The 16959-nt window shown below is 46.0% G+C and overlaps 1 protein-coding gene across 2 annotated transcripts in view; it reads right to left on the minus strand.

Moving 5' to 3' along the window:
- The window catches only part of LOC122926611 (solute carrier organic anion transporter family member 1C1-like), a 196809-nt gene that overhangs the window by 127123 nt on the left and 52727 nt on the right, over positions 1 to 16959 (minus strand). Inside the window, exons 1-2 of one of the 2 annotated variants that reach the window (XM_044278036.1) lie at positions 7730 to 7779; positions 7359 to 7489 (exon numbers count right to left, since the gene is read on the minus strand). In XM_044278036.1, the coding sequence (XP_044133971.1) occupies positions 7359 to 7475 (117 nt within the window). In that variant the 5' untranslated portion in view covers positions 7476 to 7489; positions 7730 to 7779. Of the gene's footprint in view, positions 1 to 7358; positions 7490 to 7729; positions 7780 to 16959 lie in introns of those variants that run through there. The other variant, XM_044278035.1, reaches the window with a different exon arrangement.

The raw sequence follows: 16959 nt of genomic DNA on the forward strand, positions 1-16959 counted from the left end.
ATACCCTTTTATGGATCGATTTAAACTTGGCCTGCTACAGCAGAAACCACTGATTTAGGGAATTGCTAAGTTGGGAATTGTAGTTCAACCCAGAAAAAAAATATGTCCTTTGCCAGTCAGCAGACAGTATTACAATTGGCTAGCCACAGCTGAAACACCAGATTCAGGGTACTGCTATTTTGGCAATTCTATTTCACCCCTCAATAAAATAGCAAGCACAGCCAAGCCCCTGATGTAGGATATAGCAAAAAAAAAAAAAAAAAACACTATTGATGGTTAAATGTACTTGGTGGCAGCTTGTGCTGGCGCACCACAAGACACAAAATGGCCACCGATCACCCCAGAAAAAAGTGACAGAAAAACGCTCTGGGCAGCCTATAAACAGTGAGCAATTAAATAGCAGATGTTGAATGATTCACAGCTGTAGATCGATCACTTCATTAAGTGTTTTTGAAGAGTAAATCACTGCCTAATCTGGCCCTAACAGCAGCAGCTGCATCCTCTCCCTACACTGATCAGAGCAGAGTGACGTGCGGCGCTACGTGACTCCAGCTTAAATAGAGGCTGGGTCACATGCTGCACTGGCCAATCACAGCCATGCCAATAGTAGGCATGACTGTGATGGCCTCTTGGGGCAAGTAGTATGACGCTTGTTAATTGGCTGCTTTGCAGCCTTTCAAAAAGCGCCAAGAAAGCGCCGAACACTGACTTTTATGTTCAGGTTCGGGTCCGTGTCACGAACACCCTAAAATTCGGTACGAACCCGAACTATACAGTTCGGGTTCGCTCATCCCTACTTGCGTGAGCTAGTTGAGATCTGCTGTGATTGGGTTTTAGTTAGTTATTAAATGCTAACATGACAGTTTTTTGGTTTTGCACATTATTGATGATTGTATTTCATGACTTCCTTTATACTGTAGTTCTCCTGTACCACTCTGCCTGTGACTTTTAGTAGTTTAAGCAGTAATTTTGATTTTCGTTTGCTCTCAATAAATCTTGTGTTGAGCATTATAAAATATATATATATATATATATATATATATATATGGTGAGACGGTTGCAAGTACTCTTCTCATATGATTTCATCGAGGAGTTTTGATGGGGTTGGGGGGGGGGAGTTTTTTTGACACTCGCCCTGAGAGAAGTTTTACCTAGAAACTGCACTGCTCCTGACCGTTGTGCACGTCTGATCTGCAACTACAGGAAACGTTTGGTTGAAATTACTGCTGCCAAAGGAGGTTCAACCAGTTATTAAATCCAAGGGTTCACATACTTTTTCCACCTGCACTGTGAATGTTTACATGGTGTGTTCAATAAAAACATGGTAATATTTAATTCTTTGTGTGTTATTAGTTTAAGCAGACTGTGATTGTCTATTGTTGTGACTTAGATGAAGATCAGATCACTTTTTATGACCAATTTGTGCAGAAATCAATATTATTCCAAAGGGTTCACATACTTTTTCTTGCATCTGTACATAGTTAATACCAGGCCTTTTTTTCTGGCGGAACGCCCCGGAACGGCGTTCCGCCACCTATTTTCTGCCGACTCGCCCTGCCCCCCTTTAGTTACTGGGCTCAGCCGGCCCGCTGCTTAGGCTGCTTACTTACAGTTTACATGATTGCTCAGTCCCTGCAGCCTCCGGCACCTCCGGCTCTCCACTGGCTCAGGCCCGCCCAGCACCCGCCCACCACTGACAGCGGCGGAGAGAGTGAGAGAGGAGACGCTGATTCTGTGGCCCCAAACCCCGCCCCCAGGCCGACTCCATTGCTGTCTGCGGCCCCAGACCCGGGACCCCCGCCTCCGGCTCCACTGACAGGCCCGCCCAGCAGGCAGGGCGGCTGCTGGATGCGCGGGCGGTAGTTTAGTGTCGTGGGTGTCGGCACGAGCAGGAGTCAGGAGGCAGAGCGGCACCAGGCAGGAAAATGAAACAAAAGGAAAAAGGTAATTTTTCATTTATTTCATTTTTAAATTAAAAAAGATTGAATTGGCCAATTAGGGGAACAGGGAAGGAAGGGGCCAGGCTGCGCTGCCCATGTGTGGACTAGGGCGGCGGCGGCCACGGGCACTGGCAGCCTGGCTGTCACGACCGTCACTGGCAATTTTACTTGCATCCCTGTTCTCTAAAGGGGCGGTTTTAGGGGGTGGTCCTAGGGGTGGGTAGGGGCATGGCCAGGGGAGGAGGGGTGAGTTCCACCACCTTTTCTCTGAGAAAAAAAACCCTGGTTAATACGGTTGAAAAAAGACAAACGTCCATCAAGTTCAACCAAGGAATAGGTGGGGACGCGAATCCCAGAAGAAAGTGAGACTCAGATTTCTACACGTTTTCATAAGCATTTATGTTTTTTACTTTTAAGAATTCGTCTAAACCCTTTTTGAAACAGTCCACTGTTCCTGCTGTGACCACGTCCTGAGGAAGTCTATTCCACAGATTCACAGTTCTTACAGTAAAGAAGCTTTGACGCTTCTGTAGACTGAACTTTTTCTTCTTCAGTCGGAGGCAGTGCCCCCTTGTCTTTTGAGCACATTTTACATGGAACAGCTTTTCGACGTATTTTTTGTATGGCCCATTTATATACTTGTACAGGTTAAAAATGTCCCCCCTTAGACATCTCTTCTCAAGACTAAATAAATTCCATTCTTTTAATCTTTCTTCATAAGTAAGACCCTCCATGCCCCTTATTGTTTTAGTGTCACGACCATGGTCATGGTCGTGACTCCTGTAACCGCATGCAGTTGCCTGCGGTCTTGGTTTTGTTGTCAATCACAGGTGAGGGCTAAAGTATGTTTCCTCACCTGTGGTTGCCGCTGGCAACATTGTTTATGTGGCAGCAGAGCAGCCTGAGCGGTGCTAGGCAGCTTGCTGCAATAGGTATGCGGTTGCACCTGGCAACCTGTCTTTGTTAGGTGTGCCTTTTATGTGTTTGGTGTGCACGAGGTTTAGGTGTGTGCACTGTGACATTTCCCTTCACTGGTGGCTGCCCGTAGCAACGTGTTCTATATTGTACATGTGGTGGCAGTGTCTCGGCCTTTTGGCTGACTCCCAGGACATGGTTGCCACGCATGTCGTTGCCTGCAGTAACAGCTCCAGTGTGTATGTGTGCACATTCCCTGTTTGGTGTGCACAGGGTTTGAGTTGCGTGCACTTCCCCTTTAAGTTGATGTCTTCCCTTCCCTGGTGTTGGAAGGGTTAACTTCCTTCCTAGTGTGTGTGTGCACTGGGTGTGACTACATGTGCTATAAAGCCTCAGTTAAGACCTGATGTCTGAGGGGTACTCCAGCCTTGTAGTAAGCTGGATGCACTCTCCTGGTCCCATATACAATCTGCCAGTGAGGGCCACCCTTGTGGTCAGAAATTGTGATACACGATGTGATGAGGATGTGTTTGTGTGTTATGCTTATTTATTGCAGCGTATGGTTTCCTGGCTTCCTGTGTGGTGTGTGTGCTCTGTCTCTTGTGTTATGGTGGACAGCAGCACTTATACTTGGGTTCCAGGCTCTGTGTCTGTGGCAGGTAGGTGTGGTACTAGTTGCACTTACCTGCCATTGCCATATGACTGTTTTTGTTCCCCTTTCTTTATAGCTTGGCCACTTTAGACTCCTGTTTCTCCGCGTCCAGGAGGAACAGGTTGTCTACCCAGCTCCTAGTCCAGGGCCACCCTGAGGGCTAGCATGGACTATTAGGTTCCGGTGTATGAGCCCTCCTACCATCAGGGTTGGCTCATACGGTTAGGAGTTTAGGGTCAGATTAGGGACGCAATAGGAGGTGACCTGCTCCCTATTTCTGTTGTTCTGGCTGAGTACCCATTAACATCTTCGGTCATCGCACGGCTGAGGGTTTTCCCCATCCTCAGCCGTGACATTTAGTCGCTCTCCTCTGTACTTTTTCCACTTGCAGTGCATCCTTTCTATGTACTGGTGCTCAGAACTGGACTGCGTATTCCAGATGAGGCCGCACCAGCGCTTTGTAAAGTGGTAGTATTACATCCCTGCCCCGCGAGTCCATGCCTCGTTTAATGCATGACAATATCCTGGTGGCCTTTGAAGCAGCTGATTGACATTGTATACTATAATTTAATCTACCATCCACAAGGACACCCAAATCCTTCTCTATAAGTGACTCTCCCAGTGCTACATCACCTAGGACATCTGAAGCACAGAGATTATTACTATGAAGATGCATAACTTTACATTTGTTCACATTGAACATCATTTGCCAAGTTGATGCCCAATCACTCAGAGTGTTCAAGTCAGCTTGTAGATTGTGGACCTCTTCCATAGACCATACAGTTGTACACAGTTTAGTGTCATCTGCAAAAATAGATATGGTGCTATTAATCCCATCCTCAATATCATTAATAAATAAATTTAATAATAAAGGGCCCAGCACTGAACCTTGGGGTACACGACTTTTAACCTGGGACCATTCGGAATAGGAATCATTGACCACAACTCTCTGGACACGGTCCTTAACCCAGTTTTCAATCCAATTACAAACTATACTTTCCAAGCCAATAGACCTTACTTTACTTATTAAGCATCTATGAGGAACAGTATCAAAAGCCTTTGCAAAATTCAGAAACACTACATCCACAGCCGCTCCTCTGTCCAGGCTACTACTCACCTCCTCGTAAAAACAAATGAGGTTAGTCTGACAACTTCTGTCCTTTGTAAACCCATGCTGGTTATCACTTATAATGTTATTTAAAGTCACATACTCCTGTATATAATCCCTTAAGATTCCTTCAAACATTTTTCCCACAACAGAAGTTAAACTTAACTGGTCTATAATTACCTGTGGAGGACATTGATCCTTTTTTGAATATGGGCACCACGTTTGCCTTGCGCCAATCACTTGGCACTGTACCAGTCCCTAGAGAATCCTTAAAAATTATAAACAGGGGCACAGCAATGACTGAAGGGAGCTCTTTAAGCACTCTTGGGTGTAATCCATCTGGACGTAAATGTTCAGCTACTTGTATAGTCATCAAGGTGACAAAGCGTGAAGCATCATTAGACCTTGGTGTTGGAAGAGAATACAGGATAAAGCCAACCTTCTATTTGCAGGTGTTTCATTGCATCGTGGTGGGATTACAGAGTGAAGACACCCCCATGCTTTCTTTGGTATTAGGATACTCAATACAAAAAAAAAAGAGCCAGGAATGAGCGCTTTTCGCACACTTGTTGGTTCTCTGGTTATTACCGAGAGGGAAACCCGTTTGTAAGACATCCTACTCATACGGAAAACAGACGCCCATCCCTGTGGGACTGAGCTCTCCCTAAAAGCCAAGCTAAGTAAGCTTGAAGCCAGGAAGAAGTTCCTAAGATTACAATAAGAGACACATAAATCCACACCTAAAGGGACATTATAGGCAACCCTTACACCACTCTGGCATTCCTACACCTGGGTTCCACTATCACCTTCTACATAAGTGGATTCATTCCCTCGTTGCTGAAATGCAACTGGCGTCACGAAAAACACTTTCCCCTTAAGGAATCCCAGGCCGCCGTACGGGCGTCGCACCTACATTATGGGAGCGGTCAGTAGCATGCGGGAGGCACATTGCTAGCTGTACTTACCTTCCCTGGTCTTCTTCCGGCCCCGCGCTGTGTCCTGACACGTACAGTGTCAGAATGTTGTGCACGTAGACGTGCACTATGACCTGACACTGTGCGCTGTCAGGTCACAGTACAGCGCAGCAGGAAGAAGACTAGGGAGGGTAAGTGGATCTCCCAAGTGGCAGTGTCATCTGGAGCTGAAGAGGTAAGTTTATTTTTGAATTTTTTAAGATGTCTGATCTGAGGTCTGATTGGGGCTGATCTGAGGGTGGAGAGGGTCTGATCTGGGTCTAATCTTAAGCTGGGGGGGTCTGATGGGGGCTGACCAGAGGCTGAGGGGGTCTGATGGGGCTGATCTGAGGCTGGGGGTCTGATAGGGATCTGATCTGAGGCTGAGGGGGCTATTGGGGGTCTGATCTGAGGCTGGGGGTCTGATGGGTCTGATCTGAGGCTGGGGGGTCTGATCTGAGGCTGGGGGTCTGGTTGGGGCTGATCTGAGGCTGAGGGTCTGATCTGAGGCTAGGGGTCTGATAGGGGTCTGATCTGAGGTTAGGGGCTATTGAGGGTCTGATCTGAGGCTGGGGGGTCTGATGGGGGTCTGATCTGAGGTTGAGGGTCTGATGAGGGTCTTATCTGAGGCTGATGTAGGTTGGAGTATCTGATAGGAGGCTGAATTGAGGCTGAGGTGAGGGTCAGATCTGAGGCTGAGAAACTGACAAAGGAAGGGACAGTGGCAGGGAGAATGAAAGCTGGGTGAACCCCTCTCTGGACCACTCTGGGTTTAGCTTGGCTGCCATTAATGCCAAATAAATAACTCAATACATAACATTCTCAACTTAAATATTAGACTGCTATATGTGGTCAAAATGGCGCCTGTACTATTTGTAATATATAATGCAGTTGCCATTTTGTGCTGCAAAAATACAGCGCTCTAGTTTTTTTTCATTGAAGTGCAATTTATGTAACTTACCCATAAGTCACTTATATGTTTGACCAAATATAGCCGTCAAATTTTTAAGTTGGGAATTTTGTATGGCCCCCGAACAATGTTACAAATATCCAAATGGCCCTCGGCAGCAAAAAGGTTCTCCGCCCATGTTCTAGATTTTCTCCAGCTGCATCTACTCTCTGGAATGTTCTTCCCTGGAATATCAGGTCAATTACCAACTTCCCTATTGTGGAGGACTATAATTTAACGAGTATAATGCCTTTGGGATTTCACCCATTTTAAACCCTAGATATGATATATGGGAAGACACCGGTCGACTATAACTATTCCAAGGATCCCCATTCTCTGTGTCCCTATGGTTTAGCCAATTCTAATAACTCACTTTTCACTACATTTATCCAGTAATCCGATGTGGTCCCGAGGTGGCTTATAAAGTCAAGTAATTTTGAGAGCTACTTTATAATTGTGGATCATCAATAAACAGGATAAGATCATCTGCAAAGAGTAGTACCTTCACAGTACCATTCCCTTACTGATATGCCTGTGTATAAGTTTGAAACTATTATGTCACTCCCTGGTTATAGGGCTAGATTGAATATAAGTGGGGATAGGGGCACCCCTGACGTTTCTCCATTGATATATTAGTTTTTAGTAAATAGTGACTTTCAGTCAAGAAATCAAAGCTTTGAACTTTTCACCCTTCACCTGGCTCTGTCCTCATCCTCTTATCCCCCGCAAACTTCAGGCCATCCCCAGGGGTAAAGTCTTTTTCCTCAGAGGGTCAGGTGTGAGTAGGGGTATTCTATTTTATTATCACTCCTGTAATAACCACCCATGAAAATGGTGTTACCTTTAGTGACGCACAGTCGGACACTTTCTTCTTCTGGAGGGCTGGGGCAGTCTCATCCTGGACGATTGTGCTGATGTTTAGATTGTTGAGCTCACTGCTTTCTTTCTCCACCGCCATGCTCCACGATTATCCTACACACCGATAAATATGAAGTAATAATCAGCATGTAAAAACAAGTGCAACATAATATTATCAATCCTCTCAGTTGCACCTATACTATGGTTAGACTAATTCTTATACTCCAGTTGCATTAATTATTCTGCTTTTATGATTTATACCCCAGTCACATCTAGTGCTGCACTAACAATCCTGCTTACGCCATGTCTTATACTTCAGTCACATCCTGTAATAGTATTAACACGATTGCTCACCTGCTATGTGGAATCATCAAGGTCTGGAAAGCAAGGTAGGAGTTCAGTGGCTGTGACAATTCAGATGGCTGGAGTTTACTGAAGCACGGTGTAGTAAAATAAGAGTCCTAGTTCGGTAACAGATGAATGGTAATAGTGGTAGCAAGAGGCAGAAGCATAGTGAGGTAACACGTTTTAGATGGAATAGAGGCTGGAAGCACAATAATCTGGCAAGGAGGAAGTGGCAAGGCCTGGCTTACATAGGAAGTCCAATGGTGAAGCTAATTGGGAAATCAAGGCAAAACTATCAAGAACCTCTTCATTAGATTCAGGAAAGGAGCTGTCCAGAATTGCCAGTAGGTCAGCGAGATGAGCTACTGCCTAGGACAAAAGAGTATCTGGGTTTAAATCCTGATAGTACTCCCCTTTTCCCAGGATGACCTATGGGCTTCGTAAAGGCTGGCTTGTCAGGGTCTAACTGATAAATTTCTTTGGCAAGTGGGGCGTGGCCTAGCCGGGAATGTGAGCGGACGCTGTACCTTGCTCTCCCGAACTCCGATCCTCTTAATCCTCCTGCATTCACCTGTATTCTGGGTGACAAGATCCCCTGGGGAAAGCCGCTGAGTTCCAGAGCCTGGGCAGCCTAAAAAAAGTAAAGTATGACGTGCCATCTAAGAAAGACAAGGAGGAGAAAGAGAGCGGGCCTGCAGTATGGGCGAAGCAAGATGGCACCAGCATGCTGGTGAAGGCACCGGAGGTTGCGGCGTGCCTGGAGCAATTTGCTAGAGTAGCTCCTACAAATGCCCCATCTGATCCTGATGCGCTGCAGAAAGGAGGTACTGTGCCCTGGCTGAACTCCTCTGTTAATGCCAACAGCAGGGAGAGTATGGAGGGTCTGGGGCTGCTAGGGAGGCCTCCCTAACCTGGCTGCAGCTGATAGTGAATGTAGCACAGCAGAGTCAAAGGCACAAAATGAGCCTACCATTAAAGATGTCTACACTGCAGTTACTAACTGCAGCAAAGCGCTTCTTTCCCTAAACACACAAAAGGGGAGCCTTTAAGAGAATATGTCTTTTATTAGAACAGATCTGAGGAAGGTCTCTGAGAGCATTAAAGAGGTATAAAGACTGGGTCGGCTGCTTGGAAGATCAGGTTCCTCATGTCAGAAAAGATATGGGAAAAGTGGTGCACGATGTTTCTTATTTGCTGAGCAAAGCCAATGACCTGTAAAACAGGCTCTGTAGAAATAATATACCTCTTGTGGGCATACCTGAAAAAGCAGAGAAAACAAATGCAGCGGTCTTTTTTAAGCAGTGGCTCACTGCGAAATTTGGAAAGGACACTCTCTCTAATCTATTTGCTATTGAAAGAGCCCACAGGGTGCCCTTCTGCTCTCCACCACTGGGGGCCCCTCCAAGGCCAGTTCTGATCAAGCTGCTGCTCTTCAAGGATAGAGACACTATATTGCGTAGAGCCAGAGACCACACAGATTTAATAATTGATGGCAGGAAGATATTCATCTTCCCTGATTTTTCAGCGGAAGTACAGAAGAAAATAATAAAATTTGTGGAGGTGAAACGACACCTGAGAGAACGCCAGTTGCCATATTCCATGCTATACCCATCGAAGCTGCGAGTAGTAGAGAACGGAGAAATTAATCTCTTTGACACATCTACGACAGCTGTGCAATGGCTGGAACCTACAGCTCCATCAGTAGAACCTGCAGCCTCAAATGGATGACAGCTTGGAGGTTAAGAAGCTATGTGGGCCAGCTTGTGCGGACGACTATGCTGGTGCCCTTGGTGATAAATATATTTTTGGGACTGTATGTAGAGATTATCGTGCGGTTAAATGTTCCGGGACTTTGGGACTGCATAATGGGTTTCTAGAGTTCATACGGGGGGGGGGGGGGGGAGAATATCATTGATCTGCATTACATTGTATTATGTTCTATTATATTGTACTACTTTTTGACTATGAAAGGATGCTTAATGGAAATGTATGTAAGGCGAGTTTGGGAGAGGAGTGGAATGGATGCGGTATAGCCTGGGTTATTTGTTGATCTTAAAGGCTACCTTTTTGCCGTCTGTATTCCATCACTCATCCCTAAGTCGGATCACCCAGGATGTTTTAAAGACACCATATGGGCTACAACTTCTGCTTATGTTTGCCGCACTGTTGGGCTGGGTGCCATATCACAGCCCCAACTCTCACTTGAGAGCCTCAGGAGTTAACACTTGTATAGTGGGGGGGAGGGGAAGGGATACCTCTGCATAGTGTCCACAGCTAATTTTTGTGAGGCGTTGAGGAATATAATCTCTTCTAGGGCAGCCATTGTGATGCTGGTTATAAGAGGGTTGTTTATTATTTTTCATATGGTACTTTGGGGACCGTATAATTTATCTCATGGAATGTCTGAGGAATGCGCGATGTTACTAAAAGATTTGCTCTCTTTAACTATCTTAAGAAACTTCCGCCATCAATAATTGGGATAGAAGAAACTCACATGACAATTGATACCTTACAATGGCTTCATAAGACGTGGATAGGAAGAGAGTATCGCTCTGTACACTCTGCATACTCCACGGGGGTGACCCTGCTTATCCATAAAAAATGTGCCTTTCTCCCCAATCAAGACTAAGATAGACAAGGAGGGGTGTTATGTGGCGGTAAAAGGTGTATTATTCAATGTAAAATTTATTATATGTTATTATAGGGGTGTATATACCCCCGCGAGTCTCGTACTCTGTGCTAAACTCTGCACTGAAGTTTACAGAGGACTGCCCGCACTTGTCCCTACTGATTATGGGAGATTTTAATAATTACTTAGAACTTAGATGTAGAGCTTGATAAATTTCCTGTTCGATCCCCGCTGCCGAACACTACAGAAACATCCTTTGGCAGAATGCTAGGGAAGTTGGGCTTACAAAACATATGGCGCCTTAGGAATCCATTAGCCCGAGAATACTCTTGTGCATTCTCTACTTACACCTCTCTATCCAGAATAGATTAAGCGCTGGGTATTTGGGTAATGACATACTGCCACTGGTCACTGGCTCCCAGTTCCTTCCCAGGTTGTTGTCGGATAATTCCCCACTAAAAGACACACTACAATTGAGGAGAGCTGGTTATGGGAGCCCCAGATTATGGCGCTTGAACCCTTTTTGGATGAAAATAATAGACTTGAATGAGATCCGAAGACAGCTGGAGAAGTCAGTTATCCGCCAGGAAAGCTGCATATACTACTGACCCATCGACGCCCACACTGGGCCACACGGGAAGCTCTTAACTCAAATATCTTGGAACAGGCTTCTAATAAACGTATTTTTCTGAAACAACAATATTATGAGGAGTGTGAAAAGGCTGGACACCTATTAGCAACAATAGCAAGAGCCCAACAGGCATCCTCATATGCACCATATATACAAACCACGTGTAACACGCCAGAGTTGTGTTACTACACGCCTCTACCCCGCTACTATCTCCTAAGAGCTTTATAATGTCATCTGATGTGATTTTGCTTATGTCCTCCAGAAATGTGCATATAAACCATGTTATATGTAATTGTTCCTGTAATTTGCCTAGTTACCAGTAGATGGCAGCAACACATTGGCAAGGTACAAGTCACAGTTTAGTGAATCTGAGCTGGAATGGATTATTCCAGCTAAGGCCTCTTTCACACTTGCGTTGTCCGGATCCGGCGTGTACTCCACTTGCCGGAATTACACGCCGGATCCGGAAAAACGCAAGTGTACTTAAAGCATTTGAAGACGGATCCGTCTTCAAAATGCTTTCAGTGTTACTATGGCATCCAGGACTTTAATAGCCATAGTAGAAGCGGGGAGCGTGGGATCGGTATACTTACAGTCCGCACGGCTCCCGGGGCGCTCCAGAGTGACGTCAGAGCGCCCCATGCGCATGGATGACGTGCCATGCGATCACGTTATCCATGCGCTCCCCACTACACTTTACCATGGCTGCCAGTACTTTAGCGTCCCGACAGCAATGGTAACCATTCAGAAAAAGCTAAACGTCGGATCCGGCAATGCGCCGAAACGACGTTTAGCTTAAGGCCGGATCCGGATCAATGCCTTTCAATGGGCATTCATTCCGGATCCGGCCTTGCGGCAAGTCTTCAGGATTTTGGGCCGGAGCAAAAAGCGCAGCATGCTGCGGTATTTTCTCCGGCCAAAAAACGTTCCGTTCCGGAACTGAAGACATCCTGATGCATCCTGAACGTATTTCACTCCATTCAGAATGCATTAGGATAAAACTGATCAGGATTCTTCCGGCATAGAGCCCCGACGACGGAACTCTATGCCGGAAGAAAAGAACGCAGGTGTGAAAGAGCCCTTAGCTCCCCCTCTGTGAAGAGAGTGGGCTGTTCCCACATCCTGCAGCATAGGTGGAGAAGGAAGTTAGAGTCAGTGTAGCCTCCCCCCTGCAAGGGGAAGGCTGTGTGATAGCGTTCAGGAGACCCCCCTGCAAAAGGAAGACAGCAAGACCTTGTTTAGGCTGAGACTTAGTCATATACCTGCAGCTCAGCTGGATGAAGAGAAGCAGAAACCACAGGCAATCTCCAGAATTCCAGGAAGAAAGCATCCCCTGTGAATAGGGGCAGACTGGCAAATCATGGGGCCCCCAGGCAATAGGAGATTATGGCGCCCTCGTGTCCCCGCCCACCCTCAAGCCGCACCCACACACATCCCCACCCACATATTGTGCCGCCCACATCACCTACACTTGGTACAGAATTTCTCTTCACTATGTTCAAAATAAAAGTTAATTATAGTTAATTGGGCCGGCGGGCATTCTTTCTGCATCCAGCAGTGCCAGATGCAGTAAATTCCGGCAGGCTGTTATCAGCTGGAACAGCCTGCCAGAATCACTAATACATATGTGAAAAGGCAACCTAATACAGCGCCACATACCTCTTACATCCAGTGACGTCTCCTTTGATGTAGATGTTTTCTTTCTTCATCTTCTCCATTCAGACCAGACCGCCATGATGATTTCTTTCAGCCATCACTCATCTCTGCAGAGTTTGACAGACAGACATCTTAGTTTCCTACTTTTCCTCCCACCTTCTCAACATCCCATCATGCACCCCCAATACTGAGATGCTGTGCCCCCCAAAACTATACTGTAGAAACAGATAAACCACCTGGAAATACTAGTTACACACAAATAGCGCCCCCTTCGATAATTATTGGAACACAATGCTCTAAAAAATAACTGCACCCAGCAAATAGTGCCCCTGACACTAATAATGTAACCATAATGTGCCCCAAAAATAACTGTGCTAAGCTGATACTGTGCCAGGGAGCCCCCACAGTAATAGTGCTCCCCAAAATCCCAGCAATAGTAATAATTCTGTGCCAGAGTGCACTTAGTAGTAATAGTGCTCCTACAGTTCCCCCAACAGTAATTGTGTCCCAGAAGTAATAATGCTCCCATAGTCCCCCAGTTGTAATAAAGCCCCTTCTAATGTGCACCAGTACAAAAAATGTCCTGTTGTGTGGCAGTAAAAAAAAAACTCCTCTTAGTGCCCTCATATGATCAAATGACCCGTACTGTGTGCCACTTCAAAAAAATACTTAGTGCCCCCAGTTGAGCTTAGGTGCCCATAGTGCCCCTATAATTTGTGCCAGTATAAAATACTCTTATATAGTGCCCCCAGAATTTGTCCCCATAGTGCTCATCCCCATCCTATATAGTGCCCCCAGAAGATGCCCCCATAGTGCTCCTCCCCGTCCCCATAGTGCCCTTCATAATGTGCCAGTATAAAATTTCCCTATAGACTGCCCCACATAGATGCCCCTATAATGCTTCTCTCCCCCTTCCCCATAGTGGCACCAAAATGGGTGCCAGTGTGAAATGCCCCTATATAATTCCCCCATAGTGCTCTTCTCCCCCACTTTTCCATAGTGCCCACCATAAGGCATGCCAGTATATAGGGCCCCCAGTAGATGCCCCCATAGTGCTCCTTTCTCCCACACTTCTCCATAGTGCCCCCCATAATTTGTTTCAGTATGTAGGGCCCCCAGTAGAGGCCCCCATAGTGCCCCCCATAATATTTGCCAGAATATAGGGCTCCCAGTAGATGCCCCCATTGTGATCCTTCCCCCCCTTCTCCATAGTGCCCCCCATAATGTGCTAGTATATAGAACCACCAGTATATGTCCCGATAGTGCTCCTCCCCCTTCTCCGTAGTGCCCCCCCATAATGTGCCAGTATATAGGGCCCTCATTAGATGCCCCCATAGTGCTCCTTCCCCCCTTTTTCATAGTGCCCCCCATAATGTGCCAGTATGTAGAGGGCCCCAATAGATGCCCCCATAGTGCCCCTCCTTAATGTGCCAGTATATAGGGCCCCCCAATAGATGCCCCCATAGTGCTCCTTCACTCCCCCTTCTCCATAGGGCCCCCCCCATAATGTGCCTGTATATATTTTAGGGGCCCCAAATAGATTCCCCCATAGTGCTCCCCCCTTCTCCATAGGGCCCCCATAATGTGTCAGTATATAGGGGCCCCAATAGATGCCCCATAGTGCTCCTTCCTCCCCTTCTCCATATTGCCCCACCATAATGTGCCAGTTTATAGGGGCCCCCATAGTGCTCCTTCACCCCCCTTCTTGCGATACTATACTAAAAATAATTAAAGCAATAAACACTTATACTTACCTCCATGACACTCTCAGTGATGCGATGCAGGCCTCTTCCGGACTGTGTCCCGCTCTGTACGACTCAGGTGGCGCAATGACGTTATCGTGCCGCCTGCACCAGCCTCTGATAGGCTGTAAGGCGTAGTGCCTGTAGCCTATCAGAGGAATGGGCAAGGGAGATGCCTCTCCCCTGCCCCCCATCGTTCATCTGTATCGCCATCCGGAGCACGGCGATACAGATGAATATAGACATGAGGGCTTCCACAATGGAAGCGCTCATCTCTCCCTGCCGCTTCCACCGCCGCCGGGCCCCCTAGTGGCCATGACCGAGTGCCCAAATGGTCAGTCCGCCCCTGTTTCTGTGAGTTAAGTCCAGAGACCTAGAAGGAGCCATTCCTCCTCAGCTAGTCTGTCCCCATACAGCAGAAGTTACAGAAAAGTGCAGAAGATTAATTCCTGTCACAATTACATTGCTACCAAGCAGACGACTTATCCTGCAAGCTCCGAATTTAAAGCAGAAGTATCTATTCCTGCCAATACTTGCCAAAACCTGCTGGGACTAAGAGACCAAAGCTGTATATTGCTTGGATGCAAGTTATTTCAAGTAAAGCAATGTTTGCACTTCATCTAAAGGTCTGGACATTATTTACTCTGCAAAATTCCTCTATTACTCTCACTATCACTACAAATTATGGCAAGCGAGCCAGGAGTCCGGCCGTACCCAGGTAGGAGACACCGTGACATAACTATCACTATCCTACAGAGACATTTTAGGCCATTACACCACCTTGGCATTCCTAATCTGGGATGTGCGTTATAACATTTTGGAAGGGCCCTGGGATAGTACCCTGCACACGCTGCAATTGGCGTCACTACAAATACAGAACTTTAGCAACCCGTATCCTGGCTATTGCACACGGAGGGAATTATGGTGGATAGCATGCCTGACATATTAGAGGAGTTCAAGAGATTTTATGAAGCGCTATATAGCAGTAGGGCCTCCTATACAGAACAGGATCCGGGGGAATATCTGGAAAGGGTGAGACTGCCGACACTATCTGCGGAGGAAAGAGATTGTCTGGAAGCCCCATCACACTGGAAGGATTACAGCAGGCAATGAATCCGATGCCAAATGAGAAAGCGCCTGGCCCAGAGGGGATCCCTATGGAAATATAAGGAATTTGGGGAAACTATGTTACCTAAACTATTAGAAGTTTACAAACAGGCTTTTGAAATGGGCAGTCTACCCCAATCTATGTATGAAGCTACGGTAGTGGTATTACCTAAACTGGAAAAGGAATCATACACTGCCTGAGTCTTATCGGTCTATCTCTCTCCTCTCGTCAAATATTAAAATCCTAGCTAAAGTGTTGGCAACTCAGTTTTTGCGGGTTGTCACATAAATAGTGCATCCTGACTAGGAATCGACCAATATTGATTTTTCGGTGAACGAGCCGATATCGATAATCGGTGAACTTTCAGGCCGATAGCCGATAATTTATACCGGTATTCTGTGCATTTTCATTTTTGAAAACAAAAAAATGCCTACACAAATCTGCTGAAAATGAACATGTTTATTGTTAATGTTTATCTTATTTTTTATAAATCAATTTTTTTCATTTATACTTAATATTTTTTTTTAACTAACTTTTCGCCCCCTTGGAGGCTAGAACCCTTGTCCTATTCACCCTGATAGATCTATATTAGGGTGAATAGGACTTCACACTCTCCCTGCTGCTCTGTGCTTTGTGCACACAGCAGCATGGAGCTGACTATGGCAGCCATGGCTTCAGTATAGAGTTGAGCGGACACCTGGATGTTCGACGGGTTCGGCTGAACTTCACAAAAAAGTTCAAGTTCGGGACCCAAACTTGACTCCGAACCCCATTGAAGTCAAAGGGGCCCTGAACTTTGGAGCACTAAAATGGCTCTAAAAAAGTCATGGAAAGGGCATCAAAATGTTGTTAAGAGCATAACAAGTGCTCTGAAAACAAATGTGGATAGGGAAATGACTAAATATAACATAAAAATACAGGGTTAATTGAATACACAGTGAAAAGTTGAAATAGGGCCACCAAGGTGATATTAATCACCACAATCCAATACTCCCCCAAAAAATAATACGACAGTTATTCTTTAAAATAACATAAAATACATTAAAAAAAATAAAAAAATCTTGATCTAGGAGGACGAGGCGGTGGATGTAGCAGTGTAGGTGGAAGCGGCGATGGAGAAGGAGGTAGGCTAAACTGGTTTTTGGTTTTAATTTTTATTTATTTGTTTAAATTAGGGTACACCCCAAAACATTGGGAAATATAACCTGTGATAAACCCCTCCAGCCGTGCTAAACAAATGTTCAGACAATACACTGGCTGCAGGGAAGGCCAGCACCTCCAGGTTGTAAAGCACAAGCTCAGGCGATGTGCCCAATTTGGAGACCCAGAAGTTGAAGGGGACAGACCCATCAGTCAGAACATGTAGGCGAAAGCACATATACTGCTCCACCATGTCACACGTCCCTGTGATGTCCATGATCCAATTGGATATCTGTTCTATCAACTTTCGATGTTCTTTTCTGCGCCTACCAT

Source organism: Bufo gargarizans, chromosome 2, assembly GCF_014858855.1.
Source record: "Bufo gargarizans isolate SCDJY-AF-19 chromosome 2, ASM1485885v1, whole genome shotgun sequence".
NCBI lineage: Eukaryota > Metazoa > Chordata > Amphibia > Anura > Bufonidae > Bufo > Bufo gargarizans.